The sequence below is a fragment of the Bubalus bubalis genome, chromosome 7 (assembly GCF_019923935.1).
Source record: "Bubalus bubalis isolate 160015118507 breed Murrah chromosome 7, NDDB_SH_1, whole genome shotgun sequence".
Lineage (NCBI taxonomy): Eukaryota > Metazoa > Chordata > Mammalia > Artiodactyla > Bovidae > Bubalus > Bubalus bubalis.
Window position 1 is genome coordinate 59,192,396 of NC_059163.1, and position 17,073 is coordinate 59,209,468.

The 17,073-nt window shown below is 39.2% G+C and overlaps 2 protein-coding genes across 10 annotated transcripts in view; one reads left to right on the forward strand and one right to left on the reverse strand.

Annotated features, from left to right (window-relative positions):
* TMEM156 (transmembrane protein 156) overlaps nucleotides 1-16,809 on the forward strand; it is an 86,854-nt gene extending 70,045 nt beyond the window's left edge. For all 3 annotated transcript variants that reach the window (XR_003110637.3, XR_006552278.2, XR_003110639.3), the window contains 2 exons: nucleotides 16,502-16,575; nucleotides 16,691-16,809. The gene's annotated coding sequence lies outside the window, so the exon portion shown is untranslated. The remainder of the gene's footprint in view (nucleotides 1-16,501; nucleotides 16,576-16,690) is intronic.
* The window catches only part of FAM114A1 (family with sequence similarity 114 member A1), a 65,883-nt gene that overhangs the window by 4,263 nt on the left and 44,547 nt on the right, over nucleotides 1-17,073 (reverse strand). For all 7 annotated transcript variants that reach the window (XM_025290169.3, XM_025290168.3, XM_044945984.2 and 4 more), the window contains 5 exons: nucleotides 14,710-14,833; nucleotides 9,051-9,142; nucleotides 7,164-7,325; nucleotides 5,924-6,063; nucleotides 3,181-3,253 (listed from right to left, as the gene is read on the reverse strand). In XM_025290169.3, the coding sequence (XP_025145954.3) occupies nucleotides 3,181-3,253; nucleotides 5,924-6,063; nucleotides 7,164-7,325; nucleotides 9,051-9,142; nucleotides 14,710-14,833 (591 nt within the window). The remainder of the gene's footprint in view (nucleotides 1-3,180; nucleotides 3,254-5,923; nucleotides 6,064-7,163; nucleotides 7,326-9,050; nucleotides 9,143-14,709; nucleotides 14,834-17,073) is intronic.

The following is a 17,073-nucleotide window of genomic DNA, read 5'->3' on the forward strand; positions in this document are numbered from 1 at the left end:
CCCCTAAATTTGGTAGACAGGTTAAGTACCTTTACTTGCCTCCCTGGTCCCAGCCTGTCTGTTTTTCTTTTAAATGCAAACACAGGTACTTGGTTTTAGAGTATGTCTTCTAGGTTGGCAGCAAAGTTAAAATACTCTTGAATATAACTTGCAAACAGGTTGGCAGATTCCAGTTTGCAAAACATGAATATACGTAAAGTGCAGAATACAGAGTTTGGTGTTAAGCAGGTGTTCAAAAAGTGTTAGTGTCCATGTAACCATTATTATTATGTCTGCTATTGGTCCATTAATCAACAGTCTTCTCTATCTAAAATGTTCAATTTACTCTTAGACAATAAATAATTAAAGGGACTAGAAAGAGAGACGGCAATCTTAATAGGCTGTTTTCTCTCACGGTACTCGAAAAATGTTATTATGGTAAACAAAAGGATATAAATGAAGTCTATCTTCCCAGAGCAGCCCACTTTCACTGACATTACTCTACTGAGGGCTAAGTAATGTCTTACTGGGGAAAGCATAATGGAGTCTTGGGAAAAAACTGTTTAAAAACCTAGTCATTTTAGTAAGTAACCAGAAAATCCATTATGGTTTGCTTTCATGTTTATTTGATTATCAATAAACCTCTAAAATATAATCAAAATGAGGGCAATAAAATGACATTGGCTTTCAGAATCAATGAGGTGTGCAAGCAATTTAAATAGAGTCTGGAGAGCAATATACACTCATTAACTTCAAGTTATGAATAATGGCTCTTTTAGAGAACAGAAACAATGACTTGATGTGAATGATTTATTACAGCACAAGACGAGAGGTACTGTTGTGGTGAGATGGCATTTCATAAACTATCTTTAGATCTGGTTTTTTCCTTCTTCAAAATGATAATTTGTGTATTCCTGATTTTATATATACAAACATTTGGACACATGTGTGTGTGTATTTTATGTGTATATATGTGTATATTCATTCATTTTTGTGTGTATATTCATTCGAGTACACATACTTATCTGCTAGAACTTTGCTACTCAAAAAGTAGGATATGAATCAGGAGCACTACTTACTACCACCTGGGAGCTTGTTAGAAATGCAGAATCTCAGTGCTCATCCAAGACCCACTGAATCAAAATCTGCATTTAATAAGATCTCTAGGTTATTTGCTTGCACATTAAGGTTTGAGAAGCATTGTGTTGGAATATACTACCTTAAAGAGAATGAAAGCAATACCATGAATATTACCAATCAATGTAAATAAATTAATGTTTAACATAGGTATACCCATGGCTGTTTCATGTTGATGTTTGGTAGAAACCAATGCAATACTATAAAGCAATTATCCTTCAATTAAGAATAAATAAATTTTAAAAATAAATTCATGTTTAACATGAATCATAAAAAACATATAGCACATATACACAAAGACATATATATCCTTGTCACTAGGATCTGTCTGCCTCCTGAGTCTGATGGGCAGCCAACTGGGAGTTGAGAGACTAACTGAGAAGTCTGGGTGAATTAGCTCACCCCTCCGGGACTCAGTGTCTCAGGTAGTAAACCGGAAAAAAGCGGAAAGAGTGAGAAGAAGATACAGTAGAGCCGTGGGAAGCCAAGTCGCCAAGGTCATTCCATTCTGATTAAGACTTCACACCTCTCTGTAAATCTAGCAGTAACACCAAGGTCCACAAGCATCAGTTAACCTAGGCAATGCTGAGCACATAAATGCACTTTATCAAGCCTACTCTATGAATAAGCTTCTACCTGCAGCCCCCCTTCACTCTACCTGCTTACAGTGAAGCTCTGCTGCTGAAGGCTTAAAATCAGACAAATATTAAAAGCTGGTGTTTTGTAAAACAGGAGAGGCAGACCATATTCTCTGAGAGCAGAATGAATCATTGGTATGTAGCTCATCCTTTATTAACTAAGCCACTTACAGAAGTGTGGGAGGCATACATCTCCTGAGAGTCAGTCCACAATCATTTCTGCTTTGTTTTTTTTGAGAACTGCCCTTCTCCTGGGGTGAGGGGAGGTGTGTTGCAGCAGCCAGGTAGGTCTACATGCAATGACTCTGTCCTCAGTCACTACTGGTGACACCAGATGGATATCTGAGGCATGCCATTGAGCCTTTCAAACCTTCTCACCCAGGATCCTGGAATTTGAAGGGAGAGAACTGGGAACTGCTGGAGTTGAGTCGCATTAATATTAATAGCAACGCTCCAGAGAGAAGGTACATGAGCTCTGCTGAGGAGTCCCCACAGCTGCTCATACATCTCCACCACCTTTAATAAAGTTCCTTTACTGCCTGTCATGGATTGAATTGTGGCCCCCAAAGAGATATGTTGAAGCCCTTACCTCCAGTATATCAGAATGTGACCTTATTTGGAGATAGGGCTTTACAGATTTAATTAGTTGAGGTTGTGCTGGTCACCTAGTGTGTGGTACTTGTCAAAGCAGCCCTAGGACACTAATACATTTATTATCCAAACACCCTAGCTAAGACAGGAAGCAAAACTTGCTGTTTCTCATGTAAAGAACCATCTGCCCTTGCATCCAGGGCCCTAAAGGAGAAGTGGAAAGCTTGAAAAGGAATAACTTCCACCGTCTCCTCCAGTCCCACTAGGTTGAGTTATATAACATGACTGATTTCTCAATAACCAGAAGCCACATCTCCAAGGAATGCCAAACCTCCCAAATTTGTTACTTTGAGAACAGAAACACTTCTACAGATTGGTTGATAATATTTTTTTCTTTTGGTTAAAGTTGAAATGTAACAATAAAGCTTGTGTGGCTTATAAAATAGGCTTTGAGGACAAGTGAATGTGAATATTAAGAATGAATTATTTTAATAGAGATTTTGGTATTATATATCACAGATATTAAGTAATAGAAGGAATCTTCATTTGATATTTTTTCTTTAACAAATGAAGGAAATGAGACCCAGAGAGGTTTTGAAAATCCACCCAATATCTTGTATAACTGATATGGTCGCGTCTAGAACTCAATCGGATGAGAGCCTCGAGCCACCTGTTGCCAAAGAAGACGCTCAAGCCTCATTTTAGTAAATGTCTTGGCTGCACTTCTGCTTGTGGAGCTATCAAAGAAGGCATTCCGTCCTCTACTTCATCTCACAGCCCCTAACAGACCTTCCCTTAAAAAAGGTGAAAAAAAGAGCCCGTATTACAGTCTTACCCCAACAGTGGTTAAAGAATTTGTAAACTTCTCTGATAAGGAGGCCACTTCTTTGCACATTGCAGTAGTTAATCTGAAAGAAGGAAAAAAAAAAGATATTTGGGGATTTTTAGTAAAGGAAAATAATTGGATTGTTAATGCAATTATTGATACTAATACAGCATTTCCTTTAAAAGAAGGGCACACAAGTTTGAAGATGCTCTGTAGAAATTTCCCTCAGTATTCTTCCATGACTCGCAGTCACAGTTGAATCTAATTCTCACCCTACCTCTTTTTAGAAGCAAAAACATATGCAGGAAATTAGCAGGCTTGAGTTCCACATGTGTAGGGGTTTAAGACTATTGCCAAGGGACCAGCATTTTGGTCATTTGAAAATAATAATGAACAGTCACTGAGGTACCATGTTAAGTGCGTTTGTATGCATAATCACATTAAATCCTCACAATGGCTTCATTAGGGTCTGTGATTATTCTCATTTTATAAATGAAGAAATTGACATTTAAGAAGGTTAAGTAACTTGCTTAGGACAAGAATATCATAGAGCTGGAATTCAAACTCAGATGTCTCTTTATATCTTGATTATGTTTTTATGAGATGCCTCAGATCAAAGATACTGTAGGATATGTTTTTAAGACTTACATCAAAACTCTGTGTTTATTCCAGCCTTTCTATGTGTAGGACTTTACCCCAAGAAAATAACACAAGGTAGATACAAATATTTAACAAAGCAGTATTTGTCATAATATAGAAGATGATGACAAAAACTGAAAACCTAATTACCTAACAATGTGCATATTGCCCAATTTTTTTTTAAGCCACTAAAATTTAAGGATTTATTTTGTATAGTAGCTACTGTTTCCCTAATAAACAAAATGCTATACAACAGAATCCCTAAGGGAAAGCCCATGACTGCAATTTTTTTTTACTTTACAATATTGTATTGGTTTTGCCATACATCAACATGAATCTGCCACGGGTGTACATGTGTTCCCAATCCTGAACCCCCCTCCCACCTCCCTCCCCATACCATCCCTCTGGGTCATCCCAATGCACCAGCCCTAAGCATCCTGTATCCTGCATCAAACCTGGACTGGCGATTTGTTTCTTATATGATATTACACATGTTTCAATGCCATTCTCCCAAATCATCCCCCCCGCTTTTAACAAGTATATATACTTACATGAACAGTGATTAAAATACTATTAGCAAAACAATAACTCCAAGTTAAGAATCTTACATATTAAAAGATTTAGTGATGTCAGTGGGAGTAAGTTTCATTCTGATAAATAAGGGGTTGTGTCCAAACTATGTATTCAGGTATGTTGCCTTATATCCATCTATCCCCCCTTCCACCTATCCACCCATCCAAGACTTATCTGCAAAAAAGGGTCAGGAGTAAGGCTGGAGATGGCAAAGAGTAGTTCTGCCTATGTTCTTGGGCACATGGATGGTAAGGCACTTATTATACAGACATATATGAGGCCTTACTACGTTTTTTTTGGAGCAGCTTGGTAAGATTGGGACAGTCAGGGGCTGGGAATAGGAAAGGAGCTAAGGGTACGGTTCTGCTTTCCCTACTCAGAAACCTCTGACTTCAGCCCTCCTCTTTCAAATCAGCAACATAAATAGTACTCAGATTTTTCCTCAATACTTTAAACTTTTCCTATTTACTGTTTCCTTTTCCCTCTACACTGAGACAAGTACATATTCTTTGTACACATTTTAAGGGCAGGATTGTGCAGGGCTTATAATATCTTTGATTTCCACATATTTAGATATGAAAATCTAAACTAGATGCCAAATCTGGACAAGTGAGGAAAAATGCCACCAAAGGCACTAAGAATGAGTTTTGGGAAGGTCTTTCCACTAAAAATTTTCTCCCCAACCTACATTGCTGAATTTAGTAATAAGAGAAGACTAGTTGAGTGAAAGTGTTCAGATGTGTGTGTGGGTGCATGTGCGCGTGCACCCATATATTTTAGGAGGCTCTTTATTTTGGCTGCTGTGTCTATATATTTATAATAATGAGAGGGCATTTGGATCTGTGTTAGTTCTCTATATCACAGCATATAGTCATGTGCCTAAAAGTTAATGGCTTATTCTTCACTTCCATAATCAACTATTTTAATGAACACTTGATACCAGCTATTTTCATGTATATAACATTACATATATACACATTTTTATTTCACTAGATAAACTAGTAACAGTAGCTTATTGAAGAACAAACATATTACAGCAAATATGCACACACAAGCAATCCACAGTGACCTGGCTGACAATAGTGACCATCATTGCCAGATTCAGAATATGCAGAGCTGGTGTACGTCCCTAGGAACAGTGGGGGTGGTTTGTATATTTCTATGAAACTAACTGAGAAGTCCATTAAGGTGTCTTTTCTCTATTTGTGTGGCATGTTGAAAATGTAATTATCTTCAAAGGTTTGTACTTCCAAGACCCTGACCTACTAAAACAAATACTTAGCTCTGAATGATTTAGGGTGTCTTTCCTTAAATCTCTGCAAAAATAATTCTTGGAATGTCTAGCTAACTATTACTATTCTCCCTAGCATGTTCATTTCTTAAGAGAGTCCTTATTTCTCAAGATGACCACAGAACAATGGAACTAGTTGACATGAAGCTGGAATCTTTAGTAGCCTAAGGTGTACATGGGTCTGTGTGTGCGTTTGAATGACACAAGTACATAAAATTTGAGGAATAAGAATTAAAAAGTAACATTTACTTTATCAGAACTTTTGCTTGGTCCTGAGCTGATTTTTCTTCTTCTTGTCCATGAAGAATTAATTCTGCTACTTTATGAAGCTGCTCAATACAGCGAGCTGTTACTTCTGCCAGGCTTTCAATGGACAGCATGTATACTTCCTGAAAGCAAAAAGTATAAGTCAGAAAATTATTCACTGAGCAGATACTTTCTAAAAGATCTTGTGACATTAAAAAAATTAATTCTTGGGAAGAAAATCAAACAAATATGACCTGAAAAAAAATTACCCAAAGTTTAATGGGTAGACTATTCTAAATGGAAATGCTGCCATAAAAGAGAAGTGTCACCAGGCCCCAGGGACATGACAATCCTTCTTTATAGCCGGGTCCCCAGTTCTTGGGCTTCCCCGATGGCCCAACTGGTAAAGAATCCACCCGCCAATGCAGGAGATGCAAAATACACGGGTTTGATCCCTGGGTAGGTAAGATCTCCTGGAGAAGGAAATGGCAACCCATTCCAGTTTTCTTGCCTGGAAGATTCCATGGACAGAGGAGTCTGGCAGGTTAGGCTCATGGAGTCACAAAGAGTCAGACACAACTGAACAACTGAGCACACACATGTACACGCCCCAGTTCTCAGTGTGATGCTGGGCACATAACAGGCAGATACGCAAGAAAGCGTGTAGAAGGATGGCTGAATGAATAGACCTCAGTATATACTTTTCTTTAGAGTGATCTAAATTGTAAGTTTCTTTATCTAAAATTCAATGTAAAAGTTATTGCAAATGCATTTTATCTAAAATTCAATGTAAAAGTTATTGCAAATGCATTTTTTTTTAACACAGGCAGCTTCTAAATTATGCACATATAAATTTATTAAACTACAGAATAAAACTATGGAAATGAAATTTTTTCAAAAAAGCTTCAATTACCTCATTAGTTAAAGGGCATAAAGACATTTTATGGTTACAAATTTGCATACAGGATGGAATTTTACCCTAAAGAATAAATCAACTATGTTCTGAAAGATCTTTTTTCCTTTAAATTATAATCATAAAGCTATGGAGGAAGGCTACAATATCTGTGCTAAGTCATGAAATGTCTTGGCATAGAGGGATTTTAGTGTTTATTACATTAATACTCATATTAATGTGGAATAGGGTACAAATGAAAATGAAATGGCTTTGCCTCACTTACAATTAAGCTGCTAATAAAATGTACGTATTACTGATCTTTAGGTGGATGATCTGTAACATATTTACCTCGACTGTCTTATTTGTCTTTTCTTTCATCTTGTCTTCTTCAGGGTTTTCAGGTTTCTCTTCCTTTTCTTCCTTCTCAGTTTTGTCTTCTGACTCTTCAGCCACATCTACTGATACCACAGTTTGATCCTCTTCCACCCAGTCATGAGCTTTTTTCATGGCCTGCAAATGACCCCCCCGCAACCAAAGCAATATGTCTATTGTACAAATACAAAGACACAAAAGCCAATCCCATGACTTGGATCAAATCCTAATCCATTAAGGGTGGTTTTCGGTACATTTAAAGTGGTGGGGCAATTATTCAACCTCCTTAAAAACACCTTGTTGTTGCTTTCTGGTAAAATACAGTAAGAAAAGGGACATAATAGAAAGAATGCATGGAGAGAATACCTCAGGGCCAGAGAAATTTTTGGAAAGCATTCTAAAATGATATTCAGATAGTCACTGTGGAAAAGCCATAGTATACTTTTCACTTTTCCTGACCAACTATAAAAGCATGATAGAATATATACATACAAATAAATGAAATTTAGCCAGGGTCATTGCTAAAGCAAATTTCTTCTTCTGCCATGTTTCATGACGCCCTCAGTGTTTCATGAACCTAACCATGTATCACACTGGGAAGATGAAGGATGGCTCTGCTCCTCTCCCGCCAAGCCAGGTCTTCTGACCTCAGGGTGGTGGTGGGGGAGGAGAGAACTATGATTAATTGCATTTCACACGAGTGCAATGTGAGCAACATGTGGCCTTTAAAGTTATTGACCAAGCAGAAACCACCTTCCCTATGTATTATTCCCTGGATTTTCAAAGGGCAGATCACTAGCTTTTGCATTGCAGTTTAAGCTGTTTGCTTAAGTTTTATCTGAGCTTGTGTGAAGCTGACTTCTCATTTGAAAGCTTGCACGTCAAAGTTTAACACAGAGTGTTGATGGAAAGTTAACAGGGAGAAGATTAGGGGAGACAAAATCCAACAAAACTATCCTTGGTGTGTCCTCTTTTAGGGACAAAGGTTTACCTGACTATGTAAGTAAACCAGTGAGACCTTGGAGGCACCACACACACACTGTCTGAGCAGTGGCAGCTGCTGCATGGAGATGAATGAGGCAATTTCCCCACTGTGTTCAAGTCACTGACCTGCCAGAATTGGTGACCTCTATCAGAGATAAAGAATTACTCATCTCTGCACCTCCCTGCCTCAGTCTGCCCTTTCCTCACTCACCTTGATGAGTGAGGATCTGTGTCAATCACTCATTGTTAAAAAGAAGAAAAAGAAAGAGAGAGAGAAGGGGGAAATGATACCGTTTTAAGTAATTAATGCTCAGTGACCTCATTAAGAAATGCTATAGCAAGACCTGTACGAACTTGCAAAACATCCTGTGTTACTATCGGAGGAAGCCAGACCGTGAAAGCCCGGATGGCCTTAGATCTTAGACAGGACGAGGCACCAGCTTTCCAGTGGGAAGGGTCATGCGGGTGACCTGGCTCTGGCTGGTGTGCTTTCTCTGCCTGATTCTGGCATGTCACTTTTGAGGCAAAAGGACATGGAACTTGCAAAAGCCTTTTGGCAATTCAGCCTCTTTCCTCCCGTAGGCTGGAGATAATCCTGCTTTGAATAAAATCCTATTTTGTGGAGAAGTGACTTGTTCAAGATCACACCAGTGAAGCTGCAACTAAAATGCAGGTCTCATCACACAGCCTAACATGTTCTTAACAGTTACATTTCCTGATGTTGCCTTATCAAATCTTAATTTCTGGCCTGGGACTCCTCTCCCACCACGTGCCATTTGGGGCTTGGGGTTTTTTTCTATTTCAGGTGAATCTCTGGAATTTTACAACCAAGACCTTTTTAAACAAACAAACAAACACTCAGACTCAGATGGGGCTGACCTTATTGAGTTTGTCAGGTGTGGCTGCAACATGTAATTCAAAGAGAAGCTCTGTAAGCATGCTAGCAAACTCTTCTTTGTTTTCTTCTATGCCTGGAAATAGAGAATGACAGAAGTAAGAAGCATGATTTATTTTTCATCCTGCAGAATGTGGCAGCTCCCCCAAACTTACAGCCTGCGGTCAGAGTACAAGTAGGGGGTGGCAGCAGCCCGCCCTCCAGCTGCCGGGCGAAGATGAGCCGTGCCTGGATATTCAAGCACAGTGGCGAGGTAGCAGGCTGCAGCTGGGTGGGGGGCTGGTAAAGCCCTGCTGCTCACAGCTCTAGCTGGGGCGCCCCTGGGCTGGACTGAAGGGCACATGAAGGCAGGGAGGGACCATGTATACCATAACAGGTATAGACGGTCAGCAGCAATTTGTTGAATGACTGCATAAACAAATTAATGACGTTTCTCAGGCCTGAGAGCCCTGGGACAACACTGTATTTAAGGCTTATAGTATTGTTATGCTTAGCATTGCAACCCTTAATGATACCCCAGGGCGCCCTTTTGTGTCCACAGAGCCACAGTGCTGAGCAAGCAGAATTAGTCTCCATGGATCATCTACTTTTATCTTAATACCTATAACAACATATCTCTGGAGAAACTTCTCATGGTTTCCTAGGACCTGCCTGGTCATACAATATTTCATAATGGTATGTCTTCCCTCCAGATTGGAAGCTACCTAAGAGTACAGATGGTATTTGTTTTGCTCATTCTTGAATCCAGAGAATCTAACACAGTGCCTGGAACATAACAGGTGATAAAATGAATATTTATTGAAAAATAATTTACTAATCAGTTGTACCATATTTACTAATATATTGATTATATAGCATGTCATATACATGAAATAAAATTAATCTCATTGATGGGCAATAAAAAGGAGGGAGCTTTAAAAGTTACCATCTTCTATCTCTCATTTGAATCTACAAGTTGAGGCCATTTTTAAAGTTTCTGATTAGTGCTAAAGAATTGATTTCATGCAACTAGAGATTATTGTACTAAGTGAAGTAAGTCAGAAAGAGAAAGACAAACACCATATGATATCACTTATTGTGGAATCTAAAATATGACACAAATGAATCTACCCGTGAAACGGAAACAAAATCAAGGACATAGAGAATAGACTGGTTGCCAAGGTGGAGGTGGGTGGGAGAGGGTAGGAGTGGGAGTTTGCGGTTAGCAGATGCAAATTGGTATATATATGAATAGAATGGATTAACAACAAGGTCCTACTGCACAGCACAGGGAACGACATTCCGTATCCTGTGATAAACCATAACACAAAATAATACGAAAAAGAATGTATATATAACTGAGTCACTTTGCTGTATAGCAGCAATTAACACAACACTGTAATTCAACTATATCTTAATAAAAAATAAATCAATAAAAGAATTGATTCCACTGTGGGTTGTATCACTAGTCTGGGGTGAGGAGGGGGTACAGTATAAAAGCATCATTTGTCTGGCCTGACTACATGATCTCAAAAGCCCCTGAGGAGGAAATACCTGGCTTATGCTAGTGGGTGAAGATGGCAGCTTCAGAGAGGCCTGAGCTGTGTGAGAAATTCTGTAGCTAACACTTGTCCGCCTGTCTTTGTTTCTGTTTTAGAGACAAAATGGTTAATCAGCAGCTTGTCAAGATAGCCAGGCCTGTATCAGTTTATCATCCCCTAGAATTTATATACTTATTCTCACCGGGGAGCAGATCAATAAAGATACTAGAGATGGAAAGCATATAAGCCAGGTAAGAAGCTTTATGGAGAAGAAGAAACCAAGGAAGAGGAATAGGGACAGCTGGGGGTTAAGAATCTCCAGTGGAGAGCATCTGAGACAGTGACTTTTGAGTAAGAGCCCAGAGGAGGAGGGGAGTGAGTCACATGGATGGGGGCCAGGGTAGCTGTGGCCGGCAGAGGGAGGCATGTGCCCTGGGGTCGAGAGATGGCTGTCTTTGTTCATGGTGAAGTGATATAAGCAAATCATAAAAATCCGTAAGGCGAATGCTCAGATAGAGCAGGCTGTTGCAAAGCTTGATCGTGGGTATTAAGAAAGCTTCCAGAAGGAGGTGATGCTTGAACCTAGCCTTCCAGGATGAGAAAGGCATTAGTCACAAGCAGAAAAAGGGAGAGTTGGAGGCCTACAAAGAGAGAATTAGAGAGAAAGCGAATGGGATTCCATCAAAAATTGAGATTCTCTCTGTGCTGGTCAGAGGTCTTGGTTTCACCCTCTCTAAGTGGGCAAAGTTAGAAGGGCAGTTCCCACAGGTTCTCATTCCCCAACTGCGTGGTCCTTCTCATCTGTGTGGGCAGAAAGAGCCTGACTTGAGGCTGGAGTTCTTCCCTAGCTCCTGCAGTTAGTGGCTCTGTGACTGGGGCCAGTCACAAGGCTTCTTAGCTTCCACTTCCTCTTCTGTAAATTTAGGATAAGAAAACCCACCCATCTTCTTTTTAGTGTTATTGTAAGGACCAAATAAAACAAATGTGTAAGTATTTTGTAAACACTAAAGTTTTATATAATGATATTGTTATATGCTACAAAGATATAAACATAGGGAGATTAAAAATATTTGAAAGTAATCCATACTAAATTAGGATATATGTACTCTGTGTATCTCCAGTTTTTAAATGTACATTTGTTTCATAAAACAGAGAAATATACCAATAACTTCGAGCAAACATTTTAGGAAAATCATCACAGAGAAAAATGAAAGTAGATAAAAACACAGAAGATAAAGAGTGTTGCAACAAAGAAGACCTATTACTACAATTCTTGGTCTGTACATGTTGCTGAGAAGTTTTTCACCAAGACAGTGAAAAGAGGAAATAGCTTTTAAAAATCTCTTTACAACAGTGGAAAACCAAATTAGAGACCCATGGCAGTGTAATAAAATTACATGTTGCTGGAAAGACAAACATGCAAATCATTAGCTAACATTATTAAAAACAGAGGAGCCCAATATTAAATTTACCTAAAAATTACAGTTTATTACATTTTCTGAGACGATCAAATAAATTATTTAGGTGTTAGAGGTATTATAGAAATATAAGTGCTTACAAGAAAAAATATGATGAAAACGCTCTGGTTTCTCCTAGAATTTGGCTCCTGGATTGTCTACTTGCTCTCACTGACGAGATTGTTCTTGACAGCTTTTAGTTAATCCCTCACCTTTCTGGAGTTTGTAACACTTCATCATACCTGGATTGATTTAATGACAACCCTGCTATTCTTCTCTCCTGTTCTTCTTTAGGCATTTAAATGACATCTATTTATTAAATTAATTAAAATTAGTAGTGTTTTGATAATCTGGAGATTTCCTTTAGGAAAATGAACATATTGTATTATGGGAGGTAACAGGGTTCCATCACTTAAAGAGAGACGAATCTACCATTTCCTAAGCAAGCTGTTCAAGACTGAAATTTGCTTTTTGGTCATATTCAAAAATCTCCATTTATTGAAGCTCTGTATTAAGACTGGAACACAACACATGGAGTAACATTTTCTGTTTAACAGTTTGAATCAAGTGTCCTCTCCAAGAAATAGTACTTGTTGGGGATGCAATGCTGCCTTAACTTACACAGGCAATAATATTTCTTTGAAGTTAGGGATTCTCTTTTTATCTGTTCTGAATGACGCCCCCCGTAGGACAGAGGCTGAAGAAAAACAGCCTGAATTTTTTGGTGATTGTTGCTCTGGAAAAGAGGCATCTATATTAGTTCATCTTGGGTCCATAATACAAACCATAGGACCTTTGACAGCTAGTGTCTTAGTTTCTTCATTATTAAAGCAAAGACAAGGCTGTCATCCTTTGTGACTTTATAGCAACACGCAAATGCTCAGAAACGTTGTTCTCCAACTGTCTCTTTGATACTGACCTTTTTCTATGCTGCAGTGTAATTGATTCTTCTATCTTGATGCAATGAGCATAAATCTCATTAAACTGAAGGCACATAAGGTCAGTATGTGGGAATAAGGGGGGAGATATTTTTTAAATGACAGTTTGCAAATGCTTAGGATGATACTGCCCTGAACATCTAGGCTGAAGCATTTGAGCACCTATGTCTAAGCTTTGATTAAAGGTATGTATCGGGCTTCCCTCATAGCTCAGGTGGTAAAGAATCTGCCTGTAATGGAGGAAACCCCGGTATGATTCCTGTGTTGGGAAGATCCCCTGGAGAAGGGATAGGTTATCCATTCCAGTATTCTTAGGCTTCCCTTGTGGCTCAGCTGGTAAAGAATCCGCCTGCAATGTGGGAGATCTGGGTTTGATCCCCGGGTTGGGAAGATCCCCTGGAGAAGGGAAAGCCTACCCACTCCAGTATTCTGACCTGGAGAATTCTATGGACTGTATAGTCCACGGGCTCACAAAGAGTCGGACAGACTGAGTGACTTTCTTTTTAAAGGTATGTATCATGTCTGGGCACAAAATACTTCCAGAGACTGGATGATATGAATGTACATTATCATAAGTACAATTGTAAATAAAAGCTATAGCTTATTGCATCTTTGCTATTTTCCTGGCATTGTATTAGCATGTCTGATAATTAGAACAGCTAACACTTTGAGCAGTTCCATGTGCCAGGCACTGTAATATACATTTTTACATATATTATCTACTTTGATCCTTACAATAGCCCTTGGGAATAGGTATCACTGTCTCCATTGTATAGGTAAAATACTGAGTTTCAGAAAGGTTATATACCTTGTTCAAGGCCAAGTAGCAAGTAAGTAGTAAAACTGTTGCATGTAAGACCCTTCAGAGGATCCTAGAGAAGCCAGCCTTGTGTGTCCCTGGTTGCTTAAATTCTCAGCATGACCTACACAAAACGATGGCAGTACAGTGCATGGTGATGGCATCAATCACTCTCCATGTACATAGCAAATGCTTTACTAGATTCTGCTCCCAAATGGACAACCTAATCATTAAGCACATCCAACCTGGAGAACATCTTGGCCCCTCTCAAGGAAGCCTCGCCTCTCACAAGATCGCTTCTAGTCTCCTTGGGTCATGTCATCATCTGGCTGGAAGCGTATCGTGGGAGGGTGCATCTGGCTCACTGCAGTGACTGACAACCTGACCCTCCAGGCCCTGGTGTTCTGTGTGCTTTTGCCAGAACTGTACTTTCAGGGGGAAGGGTAGGCCACTTACAAATACACCCTAACTCCTACACCCAGAAGTTAAAAGGAAGAAGAAAAATATGAAAAGAAGTCTCAAAGACTGCCCACCATCAATGCCAACCACATTCAACGACTTCCACGTGCAGACAAAAAATTCGACATTGCAGCATAAACTCTAGCCATCAGGGCCCCTGTTGAGTGCACTGTGCTCTTTGATCATTCGACCAGATGCATTTGCTGTGTGCCTGTGACATGCCGGACATCAGAGAAGTAAAGGTGCCTGACTCAGGCGCTCCCACCCAGAGGAAGGGAGGGTTGCAGGTCAGTGTGAGCAGCTCCTGTGACAAGAGCAGGGGCACAGAGTTGGGAAGTGAGCAGGAGTGCTCAGAGGAGTGCTGAATTAGTGCCTCTGCCCTGTTTAAAGGGCTGTGCTTATTAACAGCAGCTTCATAAGCATGACACCAACAGTTTGTCTTGCTATTTTATCTGGTTATTTTTCTTTACCTTGCACTTCTTGATTCTCTTCATTCTCGAATGCTTTGGCTGCAAAGATGTCTTTAATGGAAATTAGGTCATTTTTTAAGACCTCCAGCTTCTCTCCATCAAGTGATGCTAAAAATGACTGAACCTGAAAAAAAGAAATAGGTCAGCATAACTGTCATCTTTTCTTCTCATTAATGATGTTTACATACAGTTGTGCCCACTTCTCCCAGGTGATTTGTGGTGTGGGAGGTAACACTGGGTTGAATGTTAGATTTACTGCCTACTAATTGTGTAACTTCGGGTACGTTACATAAACTCCCTTGGGCCTCAGTTTTCTCATTTTTTAATTGAATGTATTTGATGGATAACATTGTCAAATGTCAAAGATAAATTTAAGATGTACAACATGTTAATTTGATAGATGTGTATAATGTAATATGATTGCCATTGTAGCTATATTTCGTGCCTCTATTGCATTACATAGTTATCTTTTGTTTTTCGTCATTGAGACAATGAAAATTTTAGTCTCTTAGCAAGCTTGGTGATTATAGTGCCAAATTGCTGTCTGCATTCCTAATACGGCACATTAGTTCTCTACGGCTAAGTTACTACTTGTGCAAGTTTGTACCCTTAAACAATATCAGTCGTATCCTCCCGCCTATCCTGGGCTAACCATTTTATTGCTTTTTATGAGTTTGACCTTTTTAGATTCCACATATAAGTAATAACATACAACATTTGTCTTCCTCTTTCTGAGTTATCTCACATAGCATAAGGAGCCCAAGGTCCACTCATGTTGTCATAATTGGGAGGGTGTTCTTCTTTCTCATGGCTGAATAATGTCCCATTGTGTATATATATTACACCCTTTTTAATCCATTTATTTGTTTATGGGCATTTAGGATGTTTCTGTGTCTTGGTTATAGTGAACAGAGCTGCAATGAACATGGGAGTGCTGGTATCTCTTGGACGTATTGTTTCTGGCTTCCTCAAAAAATTAAAAATACATCTATAATATGATCCAGCAATTCTACCTCTGGGTATACACCCAAAGGAAGTTTTCTGTTTTAAAGTGAGATCCGCACTTCACTGTGATCCTTTGCAGGATAAGGAAATAATGAATGTGAAGAACATTGTACAAACGCACAAGGCAGATGCTAAGTAAATGGTGGTGGTAGCTCCATCAAAGAGGCTAAAAACACACCTCAGTGTCAACCCTGGATTCTGATATCTTACTAATTCTTATTCTTACTAATCATGTGACTTTGGGTAATTTACTTAACCTTTCTATGACTCAGTCCTCTTATCTCTAAGTGAGAACTAAAAGCATCAACCACATAAGATTGTTTTGAAGGTTAAATGATGTACTCAAGAGTAGTTATTGTGGTGGTCAATAAATTATATATGTAATGAAAATAAAGATATATGTAAAACAGAAAACAAACTTATGGTTACCAAAGGGGAGAAGGAGAGAGGGAGGAACAAATTAGGAATGTGTCATTAATAGATACAAATGACCACACATAAAATAGATGCACAACAGAGATTTACTACATAGCACAGGGAGTTGTATTCAATATCCTGTTATAACCTATAATGGAATATAATCCGAAAGAATAACTGAATAACTTTGCTGTATTCCTGAAACTAACAGAAGATTGTAAAGCAACTATAATTCAATAAAAATGGGTGGTATGTAAACAAATACATAAATAGACATATGTATATCACAGATACACATACAAATACACTTGCTAGATGTTTTATTGTATAGGAGTTACAAAAATGTAACAAGACATATTTTTCTTCTCAGAGATCTTGCAGTCTGAAGGAGGGAGGCCCACATGAACCGACAACAGCCACACCAAGTGTGAACGCAGTAATGGGGTAGGTGCTCCCAAGGAGGGGCTGCAGTGCCCTTTGGGGAAGCGAGAGGGTGGGCAGGGACACTGCACAGAGGATCTTGCTTGAACTGACACGCTCCCCGCTCACTGTTCTTCAGAACTCCTCTTTTGCAACCGTCCTTCAGAAACTCTTAGAAATCACCTGGATAGATGGCCAGGCAACCTCTGTGAATCCAGAGACCGATGTGAAATTCCAAAATGGTCACAGTGAATGGAGAACCATACAAAAAGTAAAGTCTGACTATAAAGTAGGAAGGTTTTAAATTTTTCATTCTGTAGGTTAACACTTGCTCTGGAAGGAGAGCCAGCAAAGAAGCTGCCATAGTCTTTGGGTTGTGGATTTTTAAAATTTACTTTATTTTTGGTTGTGCTCTGTGAGTGCTATGCTGTGCTCAGTTGTGCCCGACTCTTTGCCACCCCATGGACTGCAGTCCGCCAGGCTCCTCTGTCCATGGGGATTCTCCAGGCAAGAATACTGGAG